General features: G+C 34.4%; 1 protein-coding gene across 3 annotated transcripts in view; it reads left to right on the forward strand.

Annotated features, from left to right (window-relative positions):
- DMD (dystrophin) overlaps positions 1 to 25134 on the forward strand; it is a 1141085-nt gene that overhangs the window by 405162 nt on the left and 710789 nt on the right. For all 3 annotated transcript variants that reach the window (XM_058829412.1, XM_058829411.1, XM_058829410.1), the window contains exons 8-9: positions 10027 to 10205; positions 11153 to 11275. In XM_058829412.1, coding sequence (XP_058685395.1) covers positions 10027 to 10205; positions 11153 to 11275 — 302 coding nt within the window. The remainder of the gene's footprint in view (positions 1 to 10026; positions 10206 to 11152; positions 11276 to 25134) is intronic.

Genomic DNA, 25134 nt, shown 5'->3' on the forward strand with positions numbered 1-25134 from the left:
ATCTAGGGAAACAAGTCAGTGAGGGGAGACACTGGGAACCTTTGTGGTATACTCTGTTTGTAGTTTAACTACAAGACTGTACTCTGTTTAAATGTGAGATGAAAAATTCCCAGTGGGTTTGGACATGTATTTCATGCATTTAGGTGTTTATTAGGTATTTTAGATCCTGTTTCAAAGCCTAGTCTCATGTCTTCAGAACAGTGAGTTATCTTCAAAGATGACCTCCTCTGCATGATTTTTAGATTATGTACATTTTCTTAGCTAATAACACTTAAATCCACTATGTTTGGGCTAAAGTCAGTCTCTGTAGCACTGGGTATTTTAAGAAAGAATTTAAGAAAGTCTTGGCCTCCACTGTTCTCATTTACAATCCTAGGCTCTGCTCCCATAACTGTAGTCATGAATGTTTCTCATTCTCATCATGCCTCTGTCTGAGCTCTGTACCTGTAGCATCTCTGGTTTGTTTAACTACTCAGCCTGGAAAAGGCAATTCTAAAACCAAACATGTGGAACTTTTCAAATGCATCTTATAATGATCCTTTTTGTTTTTCTTTTTCCCTCCCCCCTCCATCTCCAAATGCTAATAGAAGTTGGTATTCAGATTTTTTGACCTTAAAAATATATTTTTTTCGAAAAACACAGACTAAGGCCTGACATAACATAACCTCTTTAGCAATCAATAATGCTAATTAATGGATAAATGTCTATCCAGTTGGTGAATTTGAAGATTATATCGTTTATTGCATTTTAAAAGGAGATAATTAAAAAAAAAATAAAATCATTAGTACTTATAAGTTAAATATCAAGGAATAATATGTTAATGGTGGAATTAGCAGTTCTACCATCTTTTTCCAGGATTATATATTTTCTTAAACTTTTACATGTTCTTTTTTTTATTTATGCTTAGCCCCTGCTCTGTATTTACAAATTCTTCTGCATGATAAAATATTCACCAACTGATATTTAGATTTAACCTGGTTATTTTTTGTGTTGCTTCATCATCCTATCTAAACACATTTTTAGGGCTGTTTGCATTTTCTTCATTAGCATAATACATGATAAATATGTAATAAAACTGGTTGTTGTTCTAATGCATTCCTAACTCCTATTTACATTATATTGACTGCACTGATTAATCTCCAGCTTTCTTTCCCATGCTCTGTTGATGTACTATTAGTTGTTAAATATGTATATGTATGCTATATATGCAAAAGCTCTTTTGCAATTCTATTCTAATGCTTTATCAGAGTTTCTAATAATAGTCAGCCATGACACATTATTTTTATCATTATTTTGGCCAGGTTATTGCATGGATATATTTTCTCATAACAGAACTATTAAAAAAAAAAAAAGGCAAGGGAGTGGAGTTCATAGAAAAGCATGAAACTAGAGTCTATATTAAAATAGTATAACTAAAAAATAGTTAGCATTAACTATAATGTAGAAAGGAGGGGAGGAACAGGACATTTAGGACCTGATTTTTCATTGATGTCCTGTTACCTGCAATTTCAGGTAAGCATCTCATTATAAAGGATTTATTGAATTCCTCAAACTCTGTTGTAGTCAGTTGGATGATTTGCTTCTATTCCTTTGCCTTACTCAGAAGCTCACTTTCTGAAGGCGGTAAATTTTTCTGCATTTTTAGGCTACATTTCTTCAGGTTTGTTGTGTTGTCTTTTGTTCTTGTGCTTACCTTGTCCTTGAGCTTGATGGTTTTGCTCTGATTGCTTTCACCCTGTGATATATTTATAAGGAGCACTCATGTAGCTGCTCTAAGCCTTTCTTTGAGTAGGCTCTCAATAAGGTTTTGTTCTTCTCAGCACTGTCTGCCTAAGACTAACAACTTTTTTCTGTTTCACTTGTGGTTTTTCATTCTTGGACATGTCAGATCAGAAAACAGAATTCCAAATCAAATCTTGTTAATGCTTTCTGGAATGAAATCAATATTATGTTTCTTGGAGATGAATTTGGTTTATCTTTCAAAATTGATATTTGGATGAAAAAAAATAACAGGTCTTGCATTTCAAGGCTGTGATCTCTCTGTTCCTTGAGTGGTGAGATGTATGAAGTATTTTCAGGAGGTGCTGTTGTACCTAGCATTATACATATTTTACATACTTGCAGATATTCTCTAAAGTTTGGCAAGCATAATTTGCAATTTTTGGTGAATGTGACAGGCTTTGGTTCTGATCTTGAATGTTTTGCCTGCATTTGCTGAATAGCTGGACATGTACTACTAGAGCATTAAAATGAGCTGTGCTTTGTTTAGACTAGGAATCCCATGTATTCTGAAGGGTGGTTACATTCAGAATATCCCAAAATTTGTATCAGTTCTAGAAACTCTTGAAAATATCAAATTACCATTTCTTAATCTTTCATCCTTGAGTCCGTATGGACTAAACAAGTCTCTGCCATAGCACACATTCACAAACTACTGCAATTCTTATTTAGGTTCTATGTGTATTACAGTGGACTAGAGATTAATGCATTTAAAGTATTAAAAAATAATTTTTATTTTGAGTTATTTAATAAAGCTATCTCTGAAAATGTTGTGGTTCTAAGTTGCACCTATACTGCATCATAAAGCATTCCTGGAATTAACTATCTAAGTACTGAAGTTTTGTTATCCATTTGTTTCTGTGAGTGAAGACCATGAAGACAATTAATAATTCTGAACTGAGAAGAATGTGAAAGAACCTTTTTATGACACCTGATCTTGACCTAAAATTTAGGAATTTTACACCACAGAACTTTGTTCCTTAAAACTTCTACTACAATTTTTAATAAATCAAAACAAAGCCAAGTACAGCTTAGTTTCAATTTACAGCCAAATGAGTCCATCTTGGACACTTTCTTCTTTAGATTTCACTCTTTTTTCCATTTCACTTTTCCTAAGTTTCACATAAAACCAGTTGTCCATAAGGTCCTAGATGGGAAAAGTACAAGCTACAGTATCATTCAGTGTTCTGTTTTGTTGGTTTGGGATGGAATTAACCTCAGGTGATTTTAGCTTTCCTCCATGGCAGAAATAGCACATTTCAGATGGGAATAAAAGGAAGATACAGACACTCTAGCAGCAGAATCCCTGTTCTTCTCAGTAATATTTCAAAAGAATGCTGTGTTTTGATTGCACCTGAAGAACTATTACCCTCTAAGTCTGGAATCACCCATCCAGTATGCATGGGTGATTTCTTTTTCTATTGTCTGTTCAGAGCTGGCTGTTTAGATTTCAACTGCCATTTCCCATTTACCATATATCGTTTTACCTTTATGAAAGGTTTTACAATGAAATTAAAGTAATGAGTTTATCTCCATATGAAGTTAGAAAATCTTTAGTTACTGGATTTCACTCTCTAATTTTCTTTTTTTTCTATTTTTTTTTTAATGTCTACCTGTGCTGTTTCTCCAGACTAAATATTTATAAAAGCTAAGTGAAAAATGTACAGTATTTTGAAATACTGTCCCATTTGCTCTCTTAAATATTAACCTGTTTGAAAATATCTCAAATACTCTTAGAAAAATTACAGTTTCAGTGACTGCTAATATTACCTTTCTTGAACACTATTCCTGATTCAGACACCGTAACTCCTTTGGTTTGTCTTCATTTTCAGGACTCTTCAGTAGGAACTAGGTGACAGGTTATATTTTAGTTTTCTTTCCTCTGGCTCTTCCTGCCCCACCTCACCCCTCACTGCATTTCCAGGTTTTGAAAAACCAAACTGCAGCTTTCAGTAGTGTATATCAGTTTTGTGAGTATAACTACTGACTATTATTTCAGCAAATTGATGGCAGCCATGCTCACTCCTACCCAATGACAAAAATATTAGTATAAAACATGATCTGTTAAAAATGTATCATACCCCCATTTTTAAATCTAGTACTTTATTTCTTTGCTATTTTGACTTCACGTCTTTCTATCTCTACCTTTTCTGCTAAGAAGATGCTTACTTGAGATATAGGTTAAGGTGCAAAGGTTGTGGTATTACTAAAGCAATGTTAAATATTGTAAGGAACCTGAAAAAGAATAAGCAACAGCTTTACTGTTCAGCAAAGGTATTAAGTCTGATTTTGCAGGTTTAAAATCCAGAGATAGCATCAAGTTCACTTAACCAGGATAGTGCTGGCATATTAATCCAAGGCTCCTTCACACTTCCCTGCAAATCAGAACAGACATTCACACAGATTAAAGGTATGTTCTGCCACCAAATATATTAATACCAGATACACTTGAATTCTGCAGCAGTTTAATTCCACAAATCCTGACCTGTCTCTGTAATTCTAAAAGGTAAACACAAATGTGTTAATCTTCTGAGGATATTTTCTGTGGATAATTTTCTAATTTTCTGAGGATATTGCTGTTGTGACCTTATTTAATGCAGCCTACAAAGGTCAGCATTTTGACATCTGTAGGTGTTAACCATCAGGTTTAAAACATTCATTTTCTTAAGGAAAGCTCTGTTTAAAAACTAACAACATTTTCATAGTGGTTTAGGTTTATGGCTATTCATATCTACAGAAAAGAAGAAAAAGCCAGTGCCACTATCTGTGTAAGTGGACTGTCTTCCAGGCTTCTGCTCTCACTTAATTGTCTGTATGTAATTTTTGCCTTTTTCTAGGAGTTAATTTTGTAAAATGTGAATTTTATTCAACAAAATAATAGACTGTGATCACTGTGCTTATTCATATAGGCTATTGAATAGCCTTTGGAAAATTTCGACCTTCGCTTTAACTTTGTTTTTAAAATAAAGTTTTGAAATCATCAGTTTTAATTTCCACATTTCAATATTCACAGTTCTGCAGTATTTCATATATTTATTTTTGTCTATCTTCAAGTCCAGGTCTATTCCTTGAGGTTGCCTTCAAAGATTGTTTTCATTTTGACTTTAACACACAATCTACTGATGGAGTAAAAAAACAGGGCAGAAAATAATTGCAAATTTAAAAAAGAAGTAAAAAAGGTCAGTAATTGTGAGTAGACACTGCAGTTACTGCCTGACCTTTTAGAGACTGTAGAGTTTTTTGCTTCAAGGTCTTAGTGGCAGCAATGAGTGTCAGTCGAGTAAGCCATTACTGCTATTGTTCCAGCTATTATCATACCATTAGTATAAACATGGATTGTAGGAAAACGTCATTTTGAGACCAAGTGGAGACTGAGGGAGAAGTATGTTTACATTTAAGCAAAACACCTTATAATCTTTGCCTGAAAATCTTGCTTATTTCTTGGTGTTTGAATAAGAATGAATTATATATAGACTCATGTTTTTACAGTCAGCGAATTAAGTCACCAGTAAGAGCAAACCTCAGATGGGACTCATGATTCTCTCATAGCTTAATGTCTGTAAGTGCTCTTGTTAAATTTGCAGTAAAAATTACCAAGTTTAAAATTTCCACCCTTTTCTTTTTTCTATTTTTTTTCCCCCTTAGTTATGGGGGCAACATTTAAAAGATATATTTTATTCTGAGATTTCTGATGCATGCATTTGTGAATGAAATCTTACTTTTTCATGCTTTTTAAGAGTAAGCTGTTTTGTTTTTACTAGTGCAGTCTAATGTACTTTCAGTTGCAAATTTAGGTTTAAATCTCATAAAAATGAGATCAAAATATATACCTTGGGTTTCATGAAAGCTCTTTCAAAATGTGTTTGGTAGCCTTGTCAGGAAGATTACCACAGAGTTTTGAACATACTTTGAAAAGTTCACCCTTATCCTTGAGGCTAAAGGGTAAAATAAATAAAAGTTACATCTGAGTTGTGGCTGCACTTTTATAAATGCTCTTCTGTGCCCTTGTCTTAGATCCTGTGGCTGAGGCTGGTGCCACACTAGGAGTGGCCATATGAATGTGGAAGTATCTCCTGTAATGAGTTTCCATTGTAGAAATTAATCATTTATGTATCTGTTAGATTTATGTCTTATCTCAGGATTTTCAGAGCTCCTGCTTTCTATACAGATGCATTTGGAAATAACAGTAGAACCTGTAATAAGTATTAATGTTGTATTTGTATCATGAAAATGCTTTTCACAAACCCCAAACCGCACTCTGATAAAAGAAATAACAACAGCCTTTATTTATCGGGGAAAAAAACCCCACATAATCTCTGAACATTCAAATCAGCTTTGAGAATCTCAAATTTTTTGTGGAAGGGAGGACAATGTTTTTTATTTAGCGCAGTTTTTAAAATCTCATTTGGGTTAGCAGCCAGTAATATTAAAATACTGGGATTTTCTATTACTAATGTAATAGAAGCAAACAGTATTAGATGATGTATAAGATTTAGAAATTAGTTTTCTGTTTTCTACTTTATGCTTCTGTGAAAATCCTAGCTACTTCTCTTGAGGAAAGGATTTCTTGTATTTTTAGGGCTCAAGTTTCTCAGCATGTTTCTCAGCACTGTGTAAAGTATTTTTCGGAATTTATCTCACAATCTAAAGAAAGCAGATCAGCAATTTATGTACAGAAATATAATCTTTCTGACAGTGCAGCAGGCACTTAAGCTCTCCTCTTTCAAAGTTATTTTGCTACTAGTTTGATACAAAGATAAACACAAATAGTAAAGCTATTTGACATAAATGGGGTCAGAACAGTTAGTTGGTCAGAGCTTGGAGAAAGCAAAATATTATTAAAAAGGAAGAGTTGTATTGGTAGCTGTGTATTTGAAAATTTTAGGAAGCATTTCCATAAACACGTATAACTTGTGCTCTGTATGTGGCTTTCAGTACTTATTGTAACACTGTGTAGGAATACAGCTAGACCTGTATTTTTTGGTATGGAACTTACTTACGTGTTTTATATCATAATCATTTCCACTTATCCCTTAATGTTATCAGGAATTTGATCATTGACTAAACATATGGATGCAAGAACTAAAACACTTGTGAACCACAAGGCTTATAAAAATTGGTTGCTGGATCACTTTTTTGAAGAGTTTGACATAGAAAGTAATTAGTTTGAGAACATTTCAGTTTTATTGTGGTCATCCTTAACAGTCAATCTTGTAGTTTTGTTCATCATTAAAAAAAAATAATATTTGCTAATAAGAATCAAGCTGCAGTGAACTTCTATCAGGCAAATTGATTCCCAAAATAAACCTGTAAAAACCCTTTAAAGGCAGCTACACTTAAACAGCAGTGGATTTGGCTTATATTTCATGATTTAAACATTCTGGGGTGAAATCAGATCCTTTCTGCTCTTTTGGTACTTGTTACCAAGTAACTGCTTTTCTAGAGGAACAAAATCTTACTTTACATTAAAATTCATGGTCAAAATTGAGCTCTTGTAGTGTCTCCTTAGACTCAGGCAGGCATTTTGGCACATATATCAAAATAAGTGGGTTTTTTTATTTCTCTGTATTTTATGAATTTGACTGGGGACTTCCTTGAACAGACTAATCTTTCTAAATGGCTAGGGGTGAATATGTCTTCAGGGGGAGCACATAAAGTTAGGCTCTTGCAAGGTAATTTTGTTTCTTTGATGAAAAATGATGCTTAAGTGATCCCATGGATCTCAAAAGGTATCAAGAAGAGTTGTCTGAACAATATGGTTCATCTGACAAGTTTAAGTCACTGTTTTCTTTTGAAAAATATTAATCTGTCAGCATAAAGTTTTTACTGAAAAGTTTCCTCTCAATAACTGGAACAGTCATCTTGGAAACTTTTCCACTACTTTCGTGTAACTGTATTTATTAAAGAACTGGGATGGTTTCCAGAGCTTTCCAAAGTTATTCAGATTCTTTACTGATAATATTAATATAATTTCTGCTAACCTTATAATGTTTCCCATGTTAAACTCTCTTTTGACTTGTAGTCTATTTTTTCCATATTTTTTTATTCTTTTCAATCCTACTCTGGATAGTTTTTGCCAAGAAAACTGATGAAAATTTTATTAAATAATTGCCTCCGAGTTGAATTTGAAAACATATATTGGTCTGGGAAAAAAAAAAAAAAAAAACCTGGAAAATTTTCTCAAAACTAGTATTGGAAAAATGGTATAGTATACATATCTTGTCTTAATTTTATTAAAAATCTTCTGTATTTTCCAAGAATTTGAGATTAATTTTTAAGAGGTGTAGATTGGTTTGACAGGTATTTTTTTTTCCCACAAATGAAAATAAATGTATTTACAAAGAAATAGTGAACTTCCTTGCAAGAAAATGCTTGAATTTCAGTTTATTTACTGGCTAGGATTTCAAATAGCCATCAGACTCAGCAGGTGGTAAAGATAGTACATTAGACTAGGGCTCAAAAGAAGAAAATATGAAGGTAAAATATAGCAGAAGTCATTCCTGCACTGATAATTCAGGAGCCCGTAAAAAAGACTATTGAGAGATTGATATTCCAGGCTTTCCAACTGTGGTTGTTGAGCTGTTTGTTGTGATTAAATAATGAAATCCTTTCCTATTTGCCAGTGGATTTTGACAGCTGCATATGTGCTTTTTATTTGTCAGGTAGGATGGGTAAACAGTTTTTAGCATGTACATTATTTTCTAGGTACTCATTTTATCTATTGTGTGAGATATTTTTGTAGATAAATGATAAGGTATTTTCCCACTTGGTTAACAGGACATTTTGAAAAGGAAAATAATGAACAAACAGTAGAAAAATCACACTTGGTATTGATTGTTCAGTGTGTATTCTTTCCTGTAGGAAGGCATGGATATTCATGTAAACATCAATTGCTAGTGGACACTAAGTATAACAAAATGGTGGTAGAATAGTCAAGAGAAGACAAGAAGATGCTTATAGTAAAAATCCTATATTATGGAAGTGGGAATGTTAAAGGGAATGTGCCATTTTTTCCAGCCAATGCTAAGTAGAACTAAATCTTCGGCTGTCTCTCATAAAGTACCAAGCAAAGTACTGGATGGGATGGGTCAGAAAGCCAAACCAAAATTATTGATAGAATGTCTTTTCTTAATTTCCAAATATGTGTACAACTTTTAATGCAAGGTGCCTTCTTTCATGTCCATTCCACATTCTAGGCAGAGAGAATGAGATGCCATGTTGTAGAATCATTGATTTATTTTATTTTTTCTGTGAACTCAAATTTTAGCAAAGACAGGATTGATCTAAGACGGTAAAAACTCGCAGTTCTTGGCTTTCTGCCAGCACTGATGTTGAAACATTTATGTAATTAATGATAAATTTCTTGTACAACTGTCCTTTTACATCTTGATTCACTAGACTGAGTGTAGGAAGTAAGTGTCAATGGCAAATAACAAAGTAACTATTTCAAAGAGCTGCCACATGCCTTACATTTTTCAGATCATTATTGACTTGAATTATTGAGTCAGGAAATGCTTTTCCAGCTGGTGTATAACATGGCTATGTGCAAAAGTTGAAATAATTTTTGTGTTCATGCAAAGTTTCTTGTACAGACTGCTAAAGACCATAGAGGTTTTACAGGGCTTTTTATTTATTTTTTTTTTCTACTATGTGTTTCAATGCATGTGAATCCCATGTTCCTTAGATGTTCCACAGAATTCATGAAGAATGCAAGACTAAGTAGAATATAAAAGCTTATTATTGTTTTTATAGTTTGACTTCAATAGTTGGGTTTTATGAACCCACTCACAAGAAAAGCTGGTAATTTTTTCCCCTCTACATCATTGTTGCTTTCAGTGGCTAAATGATGTGGGGAGAACGTAAAAGGCATGACTTGGAAAATGAGGTTGTCCTCAGTTTTTTTATAATGTCAGTATTTATGCAGCACAAGTAAATACACTTTTTCCTATGTCTAGCCGTGCTTAATGGGGATCACAGTGTCAAATTGCATTTTGACACAAGAAATATAGATGGAAATCTCATGATGCTGAATGAAATAACATTACCTGTATAAACTCTGGCTCCTTCTCATTGATATGCAAGTTTGTTCTGCAATTTTGGAACTGATGGTAAGGTTCTAATTAGTCTCTAGAGTATTCATGTGGACAGTAGATTGCTCATTAGTCTGTCAACTTTCCATGAAACTAATTGGTTATTTCTCATGTCAAATATGGAAACTGAAATTACACATGTTAATTTGCCTTCCAGATGTTGCAACTGCCTGTCCAGATAAAAAGTCCATCTTAATGTATGTGACTTCGCTGTTTCAAGTCCTGCCCCAGCAAGTCACCATGGAAGCCATCAGGGAGGTGGAGATGCTGCCACGGCACTCAAGGGTCACTAGAGAAGAGCACATAGAAGTACATGAACAGCATTTTTCACAAGAAGTGAGTTTCACTTTTCTGCTTTCATCTTTCTGCTCTAAAGTGGTTGTTCCCCTGACTACCCCATGAGTTTGATGTCAAATGGCCAGTGGAAGGCAAAAGCCCCATGGGTGTAATGGGCAAAGTCTCTTCACCCCAGTCAAGTCAAACGTACTTCTCTGCATGTACTTTCATATTGGCTCTCATCTAACACCAGACTGTTAAAAATTACTATTCAGCAAGTAAGTGCTTTGCACTTCAGTTCTACAGCATTGTGCATTTTGATGGTGGCAGGATGCCTCAAGGAAAAACAAATTTGGGGGGCTTACATTTAAAAGCAGATAGAAACATTACCATTTTAGAGAGTAGCTGATTACATTTCTCCATAGTCACGATACATTTTTAATTATGGTAGCATTTTATTTACAGTGACTTGCATTTTAAAATAATCTTTTCTCAGTTTATAGTTGTCCTCTCAAAAAAGTCATGTAATATTTGGAATTAATTTATGATTGTAATGTCAGTTTTGCTTTTTACTGAAACCATCAGACAGCATCTGCTGAGTTTTTAATGCATTTTAGGCTTAGTTTACTTGTCTGAATTGAATCTGTATGTTGGCTATGGGATGCTCACTCTCTTTTAGAGTTACTGAGCAGATAAGTATTGGCTCTGTTTATTCAAGATGTGACAAAAGATCACTTGCTTTTTGTGCCTCTGCTTGTAAATTATAAAGGAGCTTCCCTTTTCATTGTTATTCTGCTGGTGTTGAGTCCTGACAGTTTGTTGCTTTTAGTAAGGGTGTCAGATTAAATGAGAGGTTTCCTTAATGCCATCCCATTTTGCCTGCTGAATACCAACGCTGTCCTTGAAAAGTGACCTTCCTGCTTCTTTTTCTTCAGTTGATCTTAAAATCAATATTTACTTCTGCAATCCATGCTCCTACCCATATGTACATTGTAATTTATTTGTAGATCACAGTCAGTGTACCCCAGGGACCTTCGCCTTCTCCTAAACCGCGGTTCAAAAGTTGCACGTATGCGCAAGCAGTGTATGTCACATCCCCCGACCAAAAAAGGAGGCAGGTTCCTCCACAGGTCTGTCAATATTGTAGTTTTTTGAGAGAGTTGTTTTGTTAAGCTCGTGCTTGGAGTGAAAGAGCTTGTGCATTTTGCTTCTACTTGATCTTAATGACCTGCTTTTTCCAGGACTTTTTTCTGTCGAGTATTTACTTTTTCCTGCCTATCTCTGCATGGCTGGCAATAGCTGTTGTGCTGATTGTAGGGGATGATTAACATTCAAGTACTGCTGGTTTAGACTCATAAACTTCTTTCTTTGTTGAGTCATTTTTGAAACTAGTACATACATTGACTTAAAAAAGATTTGTAAGAACAAATCTAACATAAGCTATATTTGGCATCTATTATAGTACAGCCTTAGGTTTAGTTATAGAAAAAAAAAAAAAAAGAGCCATTGGCACTCTCTTTCTTTTTCTAACCCTTCCTATTAAAGAAAACAGTAAGTGATGGCATTTCTCAGAAGTTTACTGTAGTTGGAAAGAAAGGTGAAACAAACATATTTAACCCTGGAATATTGGATTACAACAGCTGATCATTTTTATCACAAATGGCATCTTGCTGGTACTTACTTGCTGAGGGTAAGGGGTTATATTTGATTTTTACTTATTTATTCTCTTTTATTTTTTACTTTTAAATAGCTGGAGTGGTTTAATAAAACTTGTTTCAAGTAATCCTTATAATGAGAATTTCAGTAGTTGAATTTTTATAACTTTTGACAAGTATAAGACCCAAAGGTCATACTGTTTGCTTCTATGTGCTTTCCTTTCATTACTTCAGGGAGAAAAGATCTGTGTGTATGTGGTGCTGCAGTTTGAGTTTGCCTCTGGGTACTTAATTCTGTCTAACATCTAAAAATCTATTGCAAAATTATACTTCTATTCAACACTGTGTATTCAAATCTATTGTTCAAGTGACAGGTATTTTATTGAATAATGACTTCCTTTAAATGCTTCAGGACAGAAACCCTTTGCACACAAGCATGAGCCCTGCTACATTTTTCTAACATCAAATGTGTTGAAGTGATGAGTCACAGAGCTTTGAAATAAGATGTTTAAAACTATCATAATTGTTTTGTTCTACTTAGACACTATACAGATATTTTAGAGTGATGAAAAGTTATTGTATAGGACAGATTTTTTCTTGAGGTGCTTTTATGGTGACCAGTTGCAGGTTTTGTCAGCATCTCCACCATCAAAAGTCATGTATAAACTGAAATAAATGAAGTAATTTCTACAAAGCATGGTGGCTGAAATTTTCTAAGACATAACTTGGTTATTTAGTACTCATCTTGCATTTCAGTTTTCAGATCTCTTCTTCCTGAATTTGGAAGCTTCATCTACTACACTTTTATGCAATAATTAATACGACAATATTATAATTCTGCCAGTTTGCAGAAGCTGAAGACCTAACCAGAATGTGAGCCAAGTTGTGCTGCAGCCACAACAGATATAAATAAATTTAAAGCATTCACTTAAGAATCCTTTGGGAAAACCAACAGGCAAATTCTCATTATAATCAATATAAACTTGAATTAAAATCATAGCAATTAATATCCCAAATCAATATATGGAATTATTAGTCAGTGATTATTTTTTGCCTTCAGCTATGTATTTCTAAAAGAGCTGTTGTCTACCAATTAAAGCAAGTTAATAATTATAGTTAAGTAGTGTTTGATAATTTTTTTCTCCAGACACATGGGGCTGGTATAACTTAATAATTCCATCCATTTTAACTAAATCAAATAAATATTACTTCCTTTTCATTTCTTAGTAGCCTTTCAATTTTCTGTCAGCTTTATTATGATTGTTGGATACCATTATAAATAATGTAACTGCCTTAAGATTTTCAGTAAAATCTACTTCTATAGTGGACTTCAATAAAGAAATCAAGAGGAATTCAACTTTTTTGTCTTGGATTTTGTAAAGTTTAAGAAACTGACTGTCATTTCCATCTAGTTATCAGGAAAAGTTTAAGAGATTTAGTTGACTGTGGCCTGCCAATTTCCATTATATTTTTGATGCTGTCATGGAGAAATAATTTTCACAAAGTATTTCGGTCTTCTGTTGAAATCATGGAATCATTCCTTCTTTCTCAATCTCTACAAACTTTCAGCTTATAGGACTTGAATATTATAATTTCCCCAAAATAAGCATAATTAAATAAGACCTCTTTCCAAAGATTTTGCTTATGATCCTGGAAATTTGACCAGTATGGTTTTTGATGCATGTCATACATTTGCTTCATATGTCAGTTGTCAGGAATTTTAAGATATATGAACTGTGATTCTCTGAGCTGCATATTGTCAGGAAGGAATAACATTTCCTTTCACATCATCATTTGTCAAAGTTCTTTCTCTTCTATCTTCTACCCTTGTCTATTCTTTTATGTCACATTCCACTTCATTTCACTTTTCTTATCTTCACTCTTCCTAGTACCTTCACAGCTTGTGTGCCTTCAAATTCACCCTTACTTTCTGAATTCTTATTCTGTCACTCAGGAGGGTACTTGCAAGATCTAATATTTCTGTTGTGCAAGTAGTGGCCAGACAAGTTTTGCTTTTTTTTAACTGTGACATTTCTCAAATTCAAAGATAATCATTGCTCTGCAAACCTGTTCGGTCAGTGCTTCTCTACTTCTGGCAGAACCAGTGAAGCATTTTCAAGTGCCAGAAGTATCATGAATAGCAGTTTTTCTGCTAAAATTCAAGAACAGTTTTCTTCCTTTACCTTGTTTACATAGTGTTCATAAACTCATGAAGATCTTGGGACAGGAATCCACTTCTCAAACCTGAATCCTTGAATTTCCCGAATGAACACTAAAAAAGGCTCAACAGAAAATATTCATGTTGACAGTTTTTGGATGCAATTACCACTTGGCAATTACAGAAGGCTTGCCTGAATTGGCATGTCTGTATTTTGTCTTGTATGCATTCTCTGTAAAAAGGCTTCACTTGCAAATATCCAGCTTAATCTACAAATAAAAGGATCCTCAAGTTAATTTTTTGAGACATTTCAAAATCCTCATTTAAAACTATTCATTGTCTTCTGTTTATATTTTTGAAAGCACTGGGGTTTGTGTTATTGATTTATCTCATTGAACACTTGACCAATGCTGTGTTTACTTTCCAGTTTGGTTCATCAGAGCAGTTCCTAGTATTGATCCCAGGCAAAACTCCTATCTCACTACTTTCATTTTTACTTCCACAGAAGTATCTCCACAGAACATAAAATATACAGCCTTAAATGGGTTCAGGATAAAAAAAGCAGTTTTGAAACACTGAGGTACCTGAAAAATAAACTTTTTATGATATGGAATCATAGAACCATTTATTTTGGAAAAGACGTAAATACGAGTCCAACTTACCCTAACACTGAAAAAACCACAAAAAACATGTCTCTGAGCCCCACATCTACAGGTCTTTTAAATTCCTTTGGGGTGGAGACTCTACCACTTCCTTATTCAGACTATTCAGATGCTTGATAACCCTTACGGGGACAAAAATTTTCCCAATGTCCAATCTGAACCTCCCCTGGCACAACGTGAAGCCATTTCCTCCTCTTTTATCACTTGCTGTGTGAGAGAAGAGGCCAACCTCCACCTCACTACAAACTCTCTTCAAATAGTTGTAGAAAGCAGTAAGGTCCCCAAGGCTTCTCCCAAGCCTCCTTTTCTCCAGGTTGAACACCCCCAGCTCCCTCAGCTGCTCCTCACCAGACCTGTGCTCCAGACCCTTCCCCAGCTCCACTGCCCTTCTCTGGACTCGCTCCAGACCCTCAGAGCCTTTCTTGTAGTGAGAGGCCCAAAACTGGACACAGCATTTGAGGTGTGGCCTCAGCAGTGCCGAGTCCAGGGGGACAATCCCTGCCCTGCTGCTGCTGCCACACCATTGCTGATCCAGCCCAGGTGCCTTTGGCCTTCCTGGCCCCTGGGCACACCTGGCTCATGTTCAGCTGCTGTTGACCAGCAAACCCAGCTCCTTTTCCTCTGGGCACATTTCCAGCCATTCTTCCTCCAGCCTCAAGACTTTGCTGGGGTTGTTGTGACACAGGACCAGAATGTGGCACTTTGCTTTGCCAAACCTCATGCAATTAGCCCATCAATCAGCCTGTCCAGATCCTTCTGCACGGCTTTCCACTCTCCAGCAGCCAACCCAACTCAGTGTCATCTGCAAAAACTGCGGGTGACCCCTATTCCTTTTGAAAAGGAATGCTGAAAATATAAGTATTGAAAAAAATCAGGATGAACAAAATCTGTGAGTATTTTGAGACTGGAACTTCTGTAAATAAGCATCTGGCAGGTCCTGTTAGAAAAGTGAGTCTGTGAGTTTGTCTGCCTTAGATTATCTATTCAAAATCAAGCCTATTGATCTCTATGATTGTCGATTTTTGTTCTTTTGGTAGGAGTTATGTGTTCTTCATTCCACATTGTATGAAATACAGTTTGTGTGCAGAATTACTCTTTAACATTTAAACTAACAAGCTTTAGTATATTTGAATTGAAATAATTTCAGATGAAGCAGTGGTAAATGAGGACAGTATTCCTTGGCACATAATGATTTGATTTGGGTGGTAGGAATTAGGGGCTTCACCTCAGCCTTCATCCTTGTCATTATTTGTTTGTGAGAAATTCCTAACATTCCAACTTGTGTTTTACAGAATATTGTAATGCAGTTTGCTTGTGTTTCCTGGGTTTTATAATGTGTATTTTACCAAGTTTCTGTATGGGACATTGTCAGTCAGTTCATAGCGATAATTAACTTGAAAAGTCACTAAAAGCTCCTTATAAAATTGAGTTGAATTTATTCCTACAGCACAGAACCCTTCTGTCAGTCTTGCCCTTGAGAATGGTGGTTTTCTAAATCTTTAATTTGCCACACTTTCGGTCTTCTGCCAACAATTTAACTTCTTTAAAACTGCTGTGAGATGTCCTTTCTGAGACTCTTCAGGGTTCGTATATGCCACAGAATTTAGTGGTACAGCATCACAGGATTGTTATATTGCTCTCCTTTTTTACTAAACCAGATCTTTCTTTTATTTGGAAACTCTGATCTAAATTCTGTCCTGTTTACCTTACAGTAAAGTCCTCTTTTGGAGAGGCATCAGAAGACAGTTAAGTAAAGCCAAATAGAAAATTTTACAAACTTTTTGGTAATATTTCCAATGTAAGATACCACAGAATATATCCCATTGTGTCAGCATTGGGGGGATTTATGGCATAATTTGAAGTAGAATTCAGGAAACCTCAGAAATACTGAATTTTCTGCATATTTAATCATTAGATCATGATGGATATAATTTGGGTAACGTGTATAATGATAGTCCCAGGTGTTAGCCTAGCTATTCTCATTTAAATAGAAACTTTCAGAAAGCTAGGAGCTGTTTCTGTAGAGCTAAATAAAATCCTTGGGACTTAGGCTAAGCCTAATAAAACAGCAAAATTTGCCACCAGAGGTCAGAACAAGGAAATGCAGAGATGGAAAAATCAAGCTATGTGGAAGTCTTCTGGTTTTCTTAGATCTCCATCTCCTGGATGCCATGTCTTCAAGGAACAGTTTGAAAAATGATGAAGCAAACATTTTCAAGTGTGTTTATATATCTTTGTATTTTCAATAATAGTCTAAAATTAGATGGCTCCTTGTCTGAGCTTTGAGGTCTGTCAAGATGACAGTAGTTTCCCGTCACTGCTTTGTGTGTAGACACCAGCAACAGTTCAAACTCTTTTTTTTTTTGTGTGTGGGGGTTTTGGTTTTTTTTGTTTGAATATTTTCTGTGTATTCTTTTCCAAGAGTTTTAGTTGTCAAAAATGTTAGTACTCTCATGAATAAGTGATAACTTCTAGTGGGCCTAGTTTCCAATACGTCAGAGGTTTTAGTCTACTTCATTTCACACACTCATTCATTTGGTTTCCTGCTGAGCTGAGATCATGAGGTCTCAACTTCCCCGCCAGGGCAGAAAGGTTCTGCCATTCTAGCCTTCAGGCTGAGCTCTGCCACTGCTTTGCATTACAAATGTTGGATATCACTGCCCAAAATTCTTAGGCATCACCTTCTACTTGTCTCCACACATCTCTGTTGACCAGCAGCAGCACAGGAGGAAATGCTACGAAGCTGCATCAGTGGAAATTCAGAGTGGACATGAGGAAAGGGCTCTTCACTGAGAGGATGATCAATGAGTGGTACCAGCTCCCCAGTGAAGTGGTCATAGCCCCAAACCTGTAAGAGTTCAAGCAGAGTCTGGATGTTGTTCTTAGTCATATGATTTAATTTGTGTAGTCCTGTGAGGACCAGGGAGATGGAATCAATCCATCCTGATCTGAGATATTCTATAATCCTCTGATCAACGGGGTCTTTTTTTACTTCCAGGATCTTTCTTCTAGTCAGCATCTTTTTTACCTTATTTCCAGATCCCATTCTCTCCCCTGACACAAATTCTTTTCAGGATGCTTCTTTTCATCAGCAGGTGATCTTTGCATAACCATGAGACCGTGGTTCCCAGTCTAAACAGTCTCGAGGCAGAAGCACAACTCATGATGAGCCTCACCAGGAGTGCTTCTGTCTTCTGCCTCTTCAGTAATGGAAGGATTTAGAGCATGCTAAACCATGGCTAGACTATTTGTTAGCAAAACTTAACAACCAGTCCCAGCTGGTGTAGCTGGCAAGTAGCAGGAATCAGCCCAGGAGCTCAGAACTGCAATTTCAGGCTTTCAGCCTCTGCTCCAAACATCTTTTCACAGTTATCTAATCCCTGTACAAGTTCCTTTTAACATTCACTAGTGAAGGTGGAGGTTTTTCCACCTCTAATGGGTAATAACAATTCTTTATTTTGTAATAAAAAACGATTCCTTCCTGAATTTTTCATCCATTTTTAACTTTTGCTTTTTATTTACTTTAAAAAATGTAAGAGAGAAACCTTTATTTTTTATGCACGACTTTATCAACTATAATTTTTTCCTTAAAATAGCTGTAAAGCTTGCTTAACAAGGGGCACTGGAAATGTAATGTGGAATTTCCCATTTGATCTGCTGGTGTATTCCTTACTGACTGATAAGAAAACGTAACGTTTTTCATGAACTTAAAATTCCTAGATAAAATATACCTGCTGTATATTCAGATTGAATTCAGTAACTGAATAAATTGATAATGTCATAATCATGAGTGTATCTATAACTGGTTGGAAATATTTAAGAACAAAATGGTTTTCTAATAAGTAAAGGTGATTTACATTACTTTTAGAGTGACAGATTTCTATTTTTCCTATTAGCAACATGGAAATGTTAAACTAGTAATTTCCTGACTACATTATTGGTGAATGTATTTTTGAACAGACAACTGTACATACTTTCAGTAACTCACTTTTATCTTGACTGGGGTTTTTTTTTCTTACAGGTTTTTTTTTTTGGTGCTTTTAAGTAGTTTCAGTGCTATTTTAAGTTCCATCTGTATTTTTTTTTTTTTTTTCTGAAAAGCACACTTAACAAGAGTTCCTTAATTTCAAATTTGAACTACTTCTTTTTTTGAAAAGTCTGGTTTAAAATTTCTTACCTGTACTGAAAATCTGGTCTTGCCAAACTTAAAACCTTGTTAATATGAATGAGAGGTTTCACTTAATTTCAATGAATTTTGCAGTTTCAAGTATTTTTGCCTGTTATTTCGGAAAGAAACCTCTTTTCTCTGGTTGCTAAATAGCTTAATGTTCAAGGCCTACAATAAGATATATAGGATGTGTAACATTTAAAAATGTTCTCTTAAGTAATTTTCTGTCCCTGAGTCTCTTGAACATAAAGTATGTGTATTGTGTGTTAAAGATGGATACAGATGTTAAAGCTGGATGTAGATGCACAAAATAAGTTCACATATTCCTTTACTGTTAACATTTTATATTTTTAATATCCATAATATGTAAAATAGTAAATTAGTAAATTTGAATCCCCCTTCTGGCCTGTAGAGTTTAGGCAACAGTGCAGAGTTGTATCAGCAGTGGATTTGATGCAAAGCAAGGGCTAGATAAAAGTTGGGACACAATGTTAATGAAAATCTTTGCTGGCGAACAGACTGGTGGAGGACTGAAATTAAAGTAATTGAGGATTTTTACAATTTGAAGTCATTATGCTTTCCCATTTCAAACCCCTAAGAAAGGCCTTTCACTTTATGCACACACAAAAAAGTGAATTTAGTCTGAGATTGAGAAAGGCAGCAATTCACTCTTTGCACTTGTTCATTACACCTATTAAAACTTATGAAATGTAAAAAAAAAAAATTGATATAGAACTCATGTCTTTTGAAAAACTTGTCAAGACAGTTTACCACATAAATGCAATTTAAAGTATTTTTCTAGAGATTAAATTATAGCATCATTATAAACAGCATTGTTAAAATTTTGCTTATCTCTATATAGCATGTGAACTTCTCAATAGTGTCATGAAGTCTTGCTTCATAATTTTAGATAGTATTACTTTATTTTAAAACACAGTTTATTGAGGATTTTTTACTCATTAATTTATGTAGATTTGACATTAGTAAAATTAAAAAGACATCAAAGATGAGGTTGTCTGGTTATATGCTAATCTAATCATATTTTTGTGCATCCCGTTGAGAGTTATTACCAACATGAGCAAAAAACCCAAACACCTAATCCAAAGAAATCCTGAAATATTGATGTAGCAGCAGCAGCATATTTTATTCGTGTGCTCAGGAATAGGAGAGAAAGTTTATTTTAGAGCCTTCTCGTTCTCAATGGCTTTGCTGGCTCTCATCAGTGAGAGAAGCTTCCTTGGCCCCAGCAGTTTCATCCTGTCTTTCTCTGACTTTCTGTGCAGTGTGACAGGATATATTCACTTTAACATATACTGGCTTTCACAGGATTACCTGTAGTGTTGGTTAAACATACATAAAAATGATGAAAACATTAAGAATTGCATTTTCCAATTAAAACTCCTTGAGTCTTAATTACAACACTGTTATATAATTTGACTGTTTCCTGCCCTGTCTTACACCATCACATGGTTGAATTTTATTCAGCTAAAATAAAACTGATGAGGGATTTTTAATTAAGATAACTTCAAAAAATGTGTGCAGGGTATGCACTGTGCCCTTAAAATGCCTGTGCCCAAGTGTAGTTGTAACTTTGAGGAAATAGCTTCAGTAGGAAGTGTTAAGGTTTCTGTGGAGAAAACCTTTGTGCCCCTAGTTGCATATAATACTCTTGATAAAATCTAAAATATTTTTGGTGTGTTACAAATGGTTCTATTGGTTTTGAGAAGTGAAGGAACAATTAATTCCCCACTCACATGTAGAGCCAATGAGAATTTCTGCTTCGGGATGTCCATGTCCTTTTGCCCAAATCATTGCTCTGTGAGATAGTGGATGACCTTTTTTTTTGTTGTTTCTTTGTTTTTTTCCCTGTTGTATTTAAGAATACCATTAGAGTTGTCTGTTTTCAGGGTCTGTAGGAAGTGCTGTGGATTTTTTGTTAGTTCATATTTGTATGGCAGGGAGGTCTGTGTGTTTATCTGAAGCACTGACCTTTGGAAAGGCCGGATTGCTGATCTCCCCTGATCGTGAAAGTTCTAATTTCTTTCTTTCCCTCAATGATTTTGATGCAATAGAAGCTGTGTCTTGTAATGCCTGTGTAGAAGACTCTCCCTCTAGGATACTGCAGTGTGTATTTTTTAGTTTTGGTCTGCATGTACAGAGTTTAGATCCAAGCATAGAGAGGAAAATATTAATAGATTTTCCATGTTTATTTGCTACAGCAAAGGCATCTGTCTCTATGTACAGAAGTATAAAGGAATTTTGCTTTATAGTTTGCTAAGATTTATAATTATTATAAACAGTGTTATAATATAGGTATGTTAGCCTGTGGTGATCAGTAAGCTAAGAGAAAAGGAGGAATAAATAATACCTTTTAGAGGAAAAATACATTTGGTGTGGAGGGTAACAAACAATTTTTTAGATGTTCAAAATTTATTTAGAAATTCCACTCCTGAAAGAATAACACATAGCAAAAATAAGAACTTCAAAAATATAAAAATTGCGTGGAACAACATGGTGTTTGGTCAAAAAGAATTTGTTTTGTTAGAACTTAATTAAAGTGTATCAAAGAAGGAATAGATATATTTTGATATAATAAATAATTCTTAAAAATTTAAAAGGAAATTTTATCTGTTTGATAGGTCATTAGAGCAGAAACAGCCGTTCAAATAAACTGTGCATGACGTAGTGAGGCATCAAACTTTAGAAAACAGATGTATGTTTTAAAAGAGTACAAAATGGAATTCTTCCTAAAAATTAAAGCTATTACTTGAAAACAGTAGCAATCTCTTATGGAATTAGTTCTGAGAACTTTTTGTAAGTCATTTGGAAAGTATTTTGAAAAAAACCATGTTTACCTCCTAAGCATGAATGAGAAAAGAATAAAGATCTGGTTTAAGTTAAAGCATAGCTCCCATTAATATATAAATATATTCATGTTTAGAGGAAGTTGAAACTACAAAAATTATAGGCAGGTGAAAGTATGATAAGCAAGTTTTATGTTTGATGTTTAGGTTTATGTTTTCCTACCTTCTTTATTTCTGCTGTAATCTTTTCAGATTTCTCTTTTTGGTATTTGCATCCTATTTAACATGACAATATTTGCAGATTCTACTAAAACTGGTTTTTATCTTCATTTGGACAAAATGACAATTGTCTTATGAATTTTTTGTTCAGTATATTGTTTATATCAGCTTCTGAATTGCTAGTTCTTGCATACTAAGGTTGATATTTCTTCAGTCTAGAAGTATATAAAACATTTTCCTAACTTTCATTTTGAGCAGTCTTCTGTCTTGTAGTTTGAAGTGGTTTGTGCTTTGTTTGGTGGACAACACATATCAATTTCAGTTCTGTATTTTCTTTTTTTTGCAAGAATAAAAATAATATTAATTTTACACTATTTTTTCCCAAAAACAAATAAAAAAGCATAAACCACAAAAGAGAGACGGAGGTGAGGAAGAAGAGGGAAAAGTAAGTAGCTCTAAAGATTTCTTTATATGATTAAAAAAAAACCAAAAAACATGCAAACACTGTGTCAGCAGCATCACATACACTGAGCAGCAACTTGAGATGCAAGTCAGACTATCAGTGAGATGAGGGGACTTTCTGTCTTTGAACTTAACAATAGGATCAAAAAATAAAGATTCTACAGCATTTTGTCCATTCTGAAAGGTATTGAGGTATGATAACAATAAATGACTCTGTTTGCATAAGTTTTCCAACTTGAATTTCGTTTGCCAAATGAATTAGAAAGTACAATTTCCCAGCACAGTATGTGGTGTATGTTACTCCAGCCACTCAATGTCATTTTGTTCAGTATGATTACCTTTTAAAACTGTCCTCTAGTCAATTTGTAATTGACTACTCCCTTCCAGAATACATTCAGTTTCTGTCCAATATCTTTGGCCCTAAAAATTGTCTTCACTGTTTCTTTGATCTCTTTACTTCTATTCACACTCTTAATCACAGTGTTCTTGTGTCTTCTCTACATCACCAAGGAGATGCTCTCTCTGTTATGCCATGCCATCTTTTGCTACTTCCTGGTTTTTCATGGTTCTTCTGTCCCTTTTAAATTCAGTCTCAAAATCACTCTCTTCTGCAATGATGGCTTTAACCAAGTTTTAACTTGTTCATGTTCAGCCTCCTAATTTTCTCAGCTTTAACTTCTCCTTTCACTCTTTAGCTTTGTTCCTGTATTTTTTCCCTTTCTGTGAACGTACATGATGCCTACTGCAATGAATATGCTATTTAATATCTACAGATTAGAGTCATGCATTATATCTTAGTGAATATGAGAACATTTATATATGATATAAGGAAGGATAATTTTACTTGGCAAAATTTATCCTGTAAGGCACCTATAATTCTTTTCTGTCACATCAGCAATATCAGGAAAAAGTAAATGACAAAATATTTGGAGATTCTGTTTCAACATTCTGGTAATTATTTGAAGAGAAAAAATTATTTCTAGAAGAAAGTATTGTGAATAAATAAGTAAATCTCAACAGGTGTGCAATTCCAGAAGTAAGAAATTGCTTTTTGCTAGATATCAACTATCAAGGGAAAGGGGAAAAGGGAAGATGAGAGGGTATTGAGAAAGAAAGAGTATAGCTAGATAAGAATATGGTTTTGAAACAGCACATTTATAATGTATTTTTTAAATTGACAATTTCAGAATTACTAATGTCTGTTAGGAATTTTGCAGCTACGAAGCTACACATTAGTTGTACATTGTCTCTACAATGAGCATTTAGAAGCTTGTAAGTCCCTGTATCTTTAATAACCGTATCTGACTGCATCTGAGCATTCTCACTTACTCATTCTCCACTGATGTGTGGTTGAGAAATTTCTTGAAGATGGCGTCTTTTTATTTAAAAGTCCTCAGTGGATTTTTATCCTGTTCTTCTATCCATTTGCTGCTCTCTGTAAGAATTTAAGAAAGTTTGTTATATAGCTTTCAGTTTTCCAGGAGGACTTCTTGGTAGTTCCCATTCTTATCTTTTGGAAACATTTTCATATTTTCTGTATTAATACCCAATTTATAAACCTCAAGTTCTTCATTCAGTAGAGGAGGAAAACCCCATTGTGAGATGATTGGTTATCATTTTGACTGATTCACAGATTTTCATTTATTATTCACAGCATGTAGCTACAAGCAAGGTAGTTACACTACCAAATTATTAAAAAAAAAAAATAACAACCCAAATATTAAATCATTTGATCCTTTTCTGTAACAGCCTTTTGGTTGGATTTTAATGTTAAATTGAAAATATATTCATTGCAGTGCTTTTCATTGAAGAAGGAGAGCCTCTTTAATAGAAAATAAAATACATTTTGAGAGAGTTTAAATACAAAATGGATAAACTGCATAAGAGCCATGAATGGGATATTCAGCTTATTCAAGAAAATTTCATTACTAAGATTTTAGATGACTTTGCAAAACCACCTATTTTAGTAATTCCTTCCAACTGTAATAGCACAATTCAACACATGTTGTTGAATGTTCTGAAATCTCCAGGACCTCAACCTCAACTTCACAGAAATTGTGTGGCGTATCTACTAATTGGCTCTTGCCTCAGAACCTTCATTTCTCAAAAGAAAAAATTATCCTAGAGATGGATCTTGTTGAAGTTAATTGCTGAGGCTGTTGATGCTTTTGAAGGCATTTTGACATTGTGCTATGTGAAAATATAAAAGGAGTTTTGAAATTAAATATTCTTATTGAGAAGACTGGAGGGCCTTTTATGCTGTGGGATAACACAGATTTTGCTGACAGCCATAGCAGAAGAGAGAGAGAATAGGGGAGGAAAAAAAAGGAAGAAATAACAACTGAATAGGATGATGAAAAGAGAAGGCTACATTTTCTTCCAGAATGATGGAGCTGCATTTATACATTTTCATAGATTTTTGAACTACGAGGCAATGGAATCTACTATGAAGCATATGTGAATATGAATTAAAAAAAAAAATCTTTTTGCTTTTGGCCTGCATTTCTGTAATCTTAATATCTCCATATGTATTTTAGCAGGCCACCTTTTGGTGTTTGTTTCTTGATTTGTCTGTTGCCAGAGAGAACTGGGGTGCAGTCTATATTTATATCTCAATCTCCTGTAATACATGCTAAAGAAATAATTCAGTATATTTTTGGACAATTCACTTGCATTTCTCTTGGCTAAAAAATAATTTACCTTTTACTATTCACCTTCTATTTACCATTTACTATTTTCTGTTTATACATTTAATAATTTTTCTCCACATGGAGATTTTGAGAATGCAATTTAGAACATAGAACATTTCATAGAATGGTTTAGGTTAGAAGAGATGTCAAAGATCTTTAAAGACTTTTAAA

Source organism: Poecile atricapillus, chromosome 1, assembly GCF_030490865.1.
Source record: "Poecile atricapillus isolate bPoeAtr1 chromosome 1, bPoeAtr1.hap1, whole genome shotgun sequence".
In the NCBI taxonomy this organism is placed as follows: Eukaryota; Metazoa; Chordata; class Aves; order Passeriformes; family Paridae; genus Poecile; species Poecile atricapillus.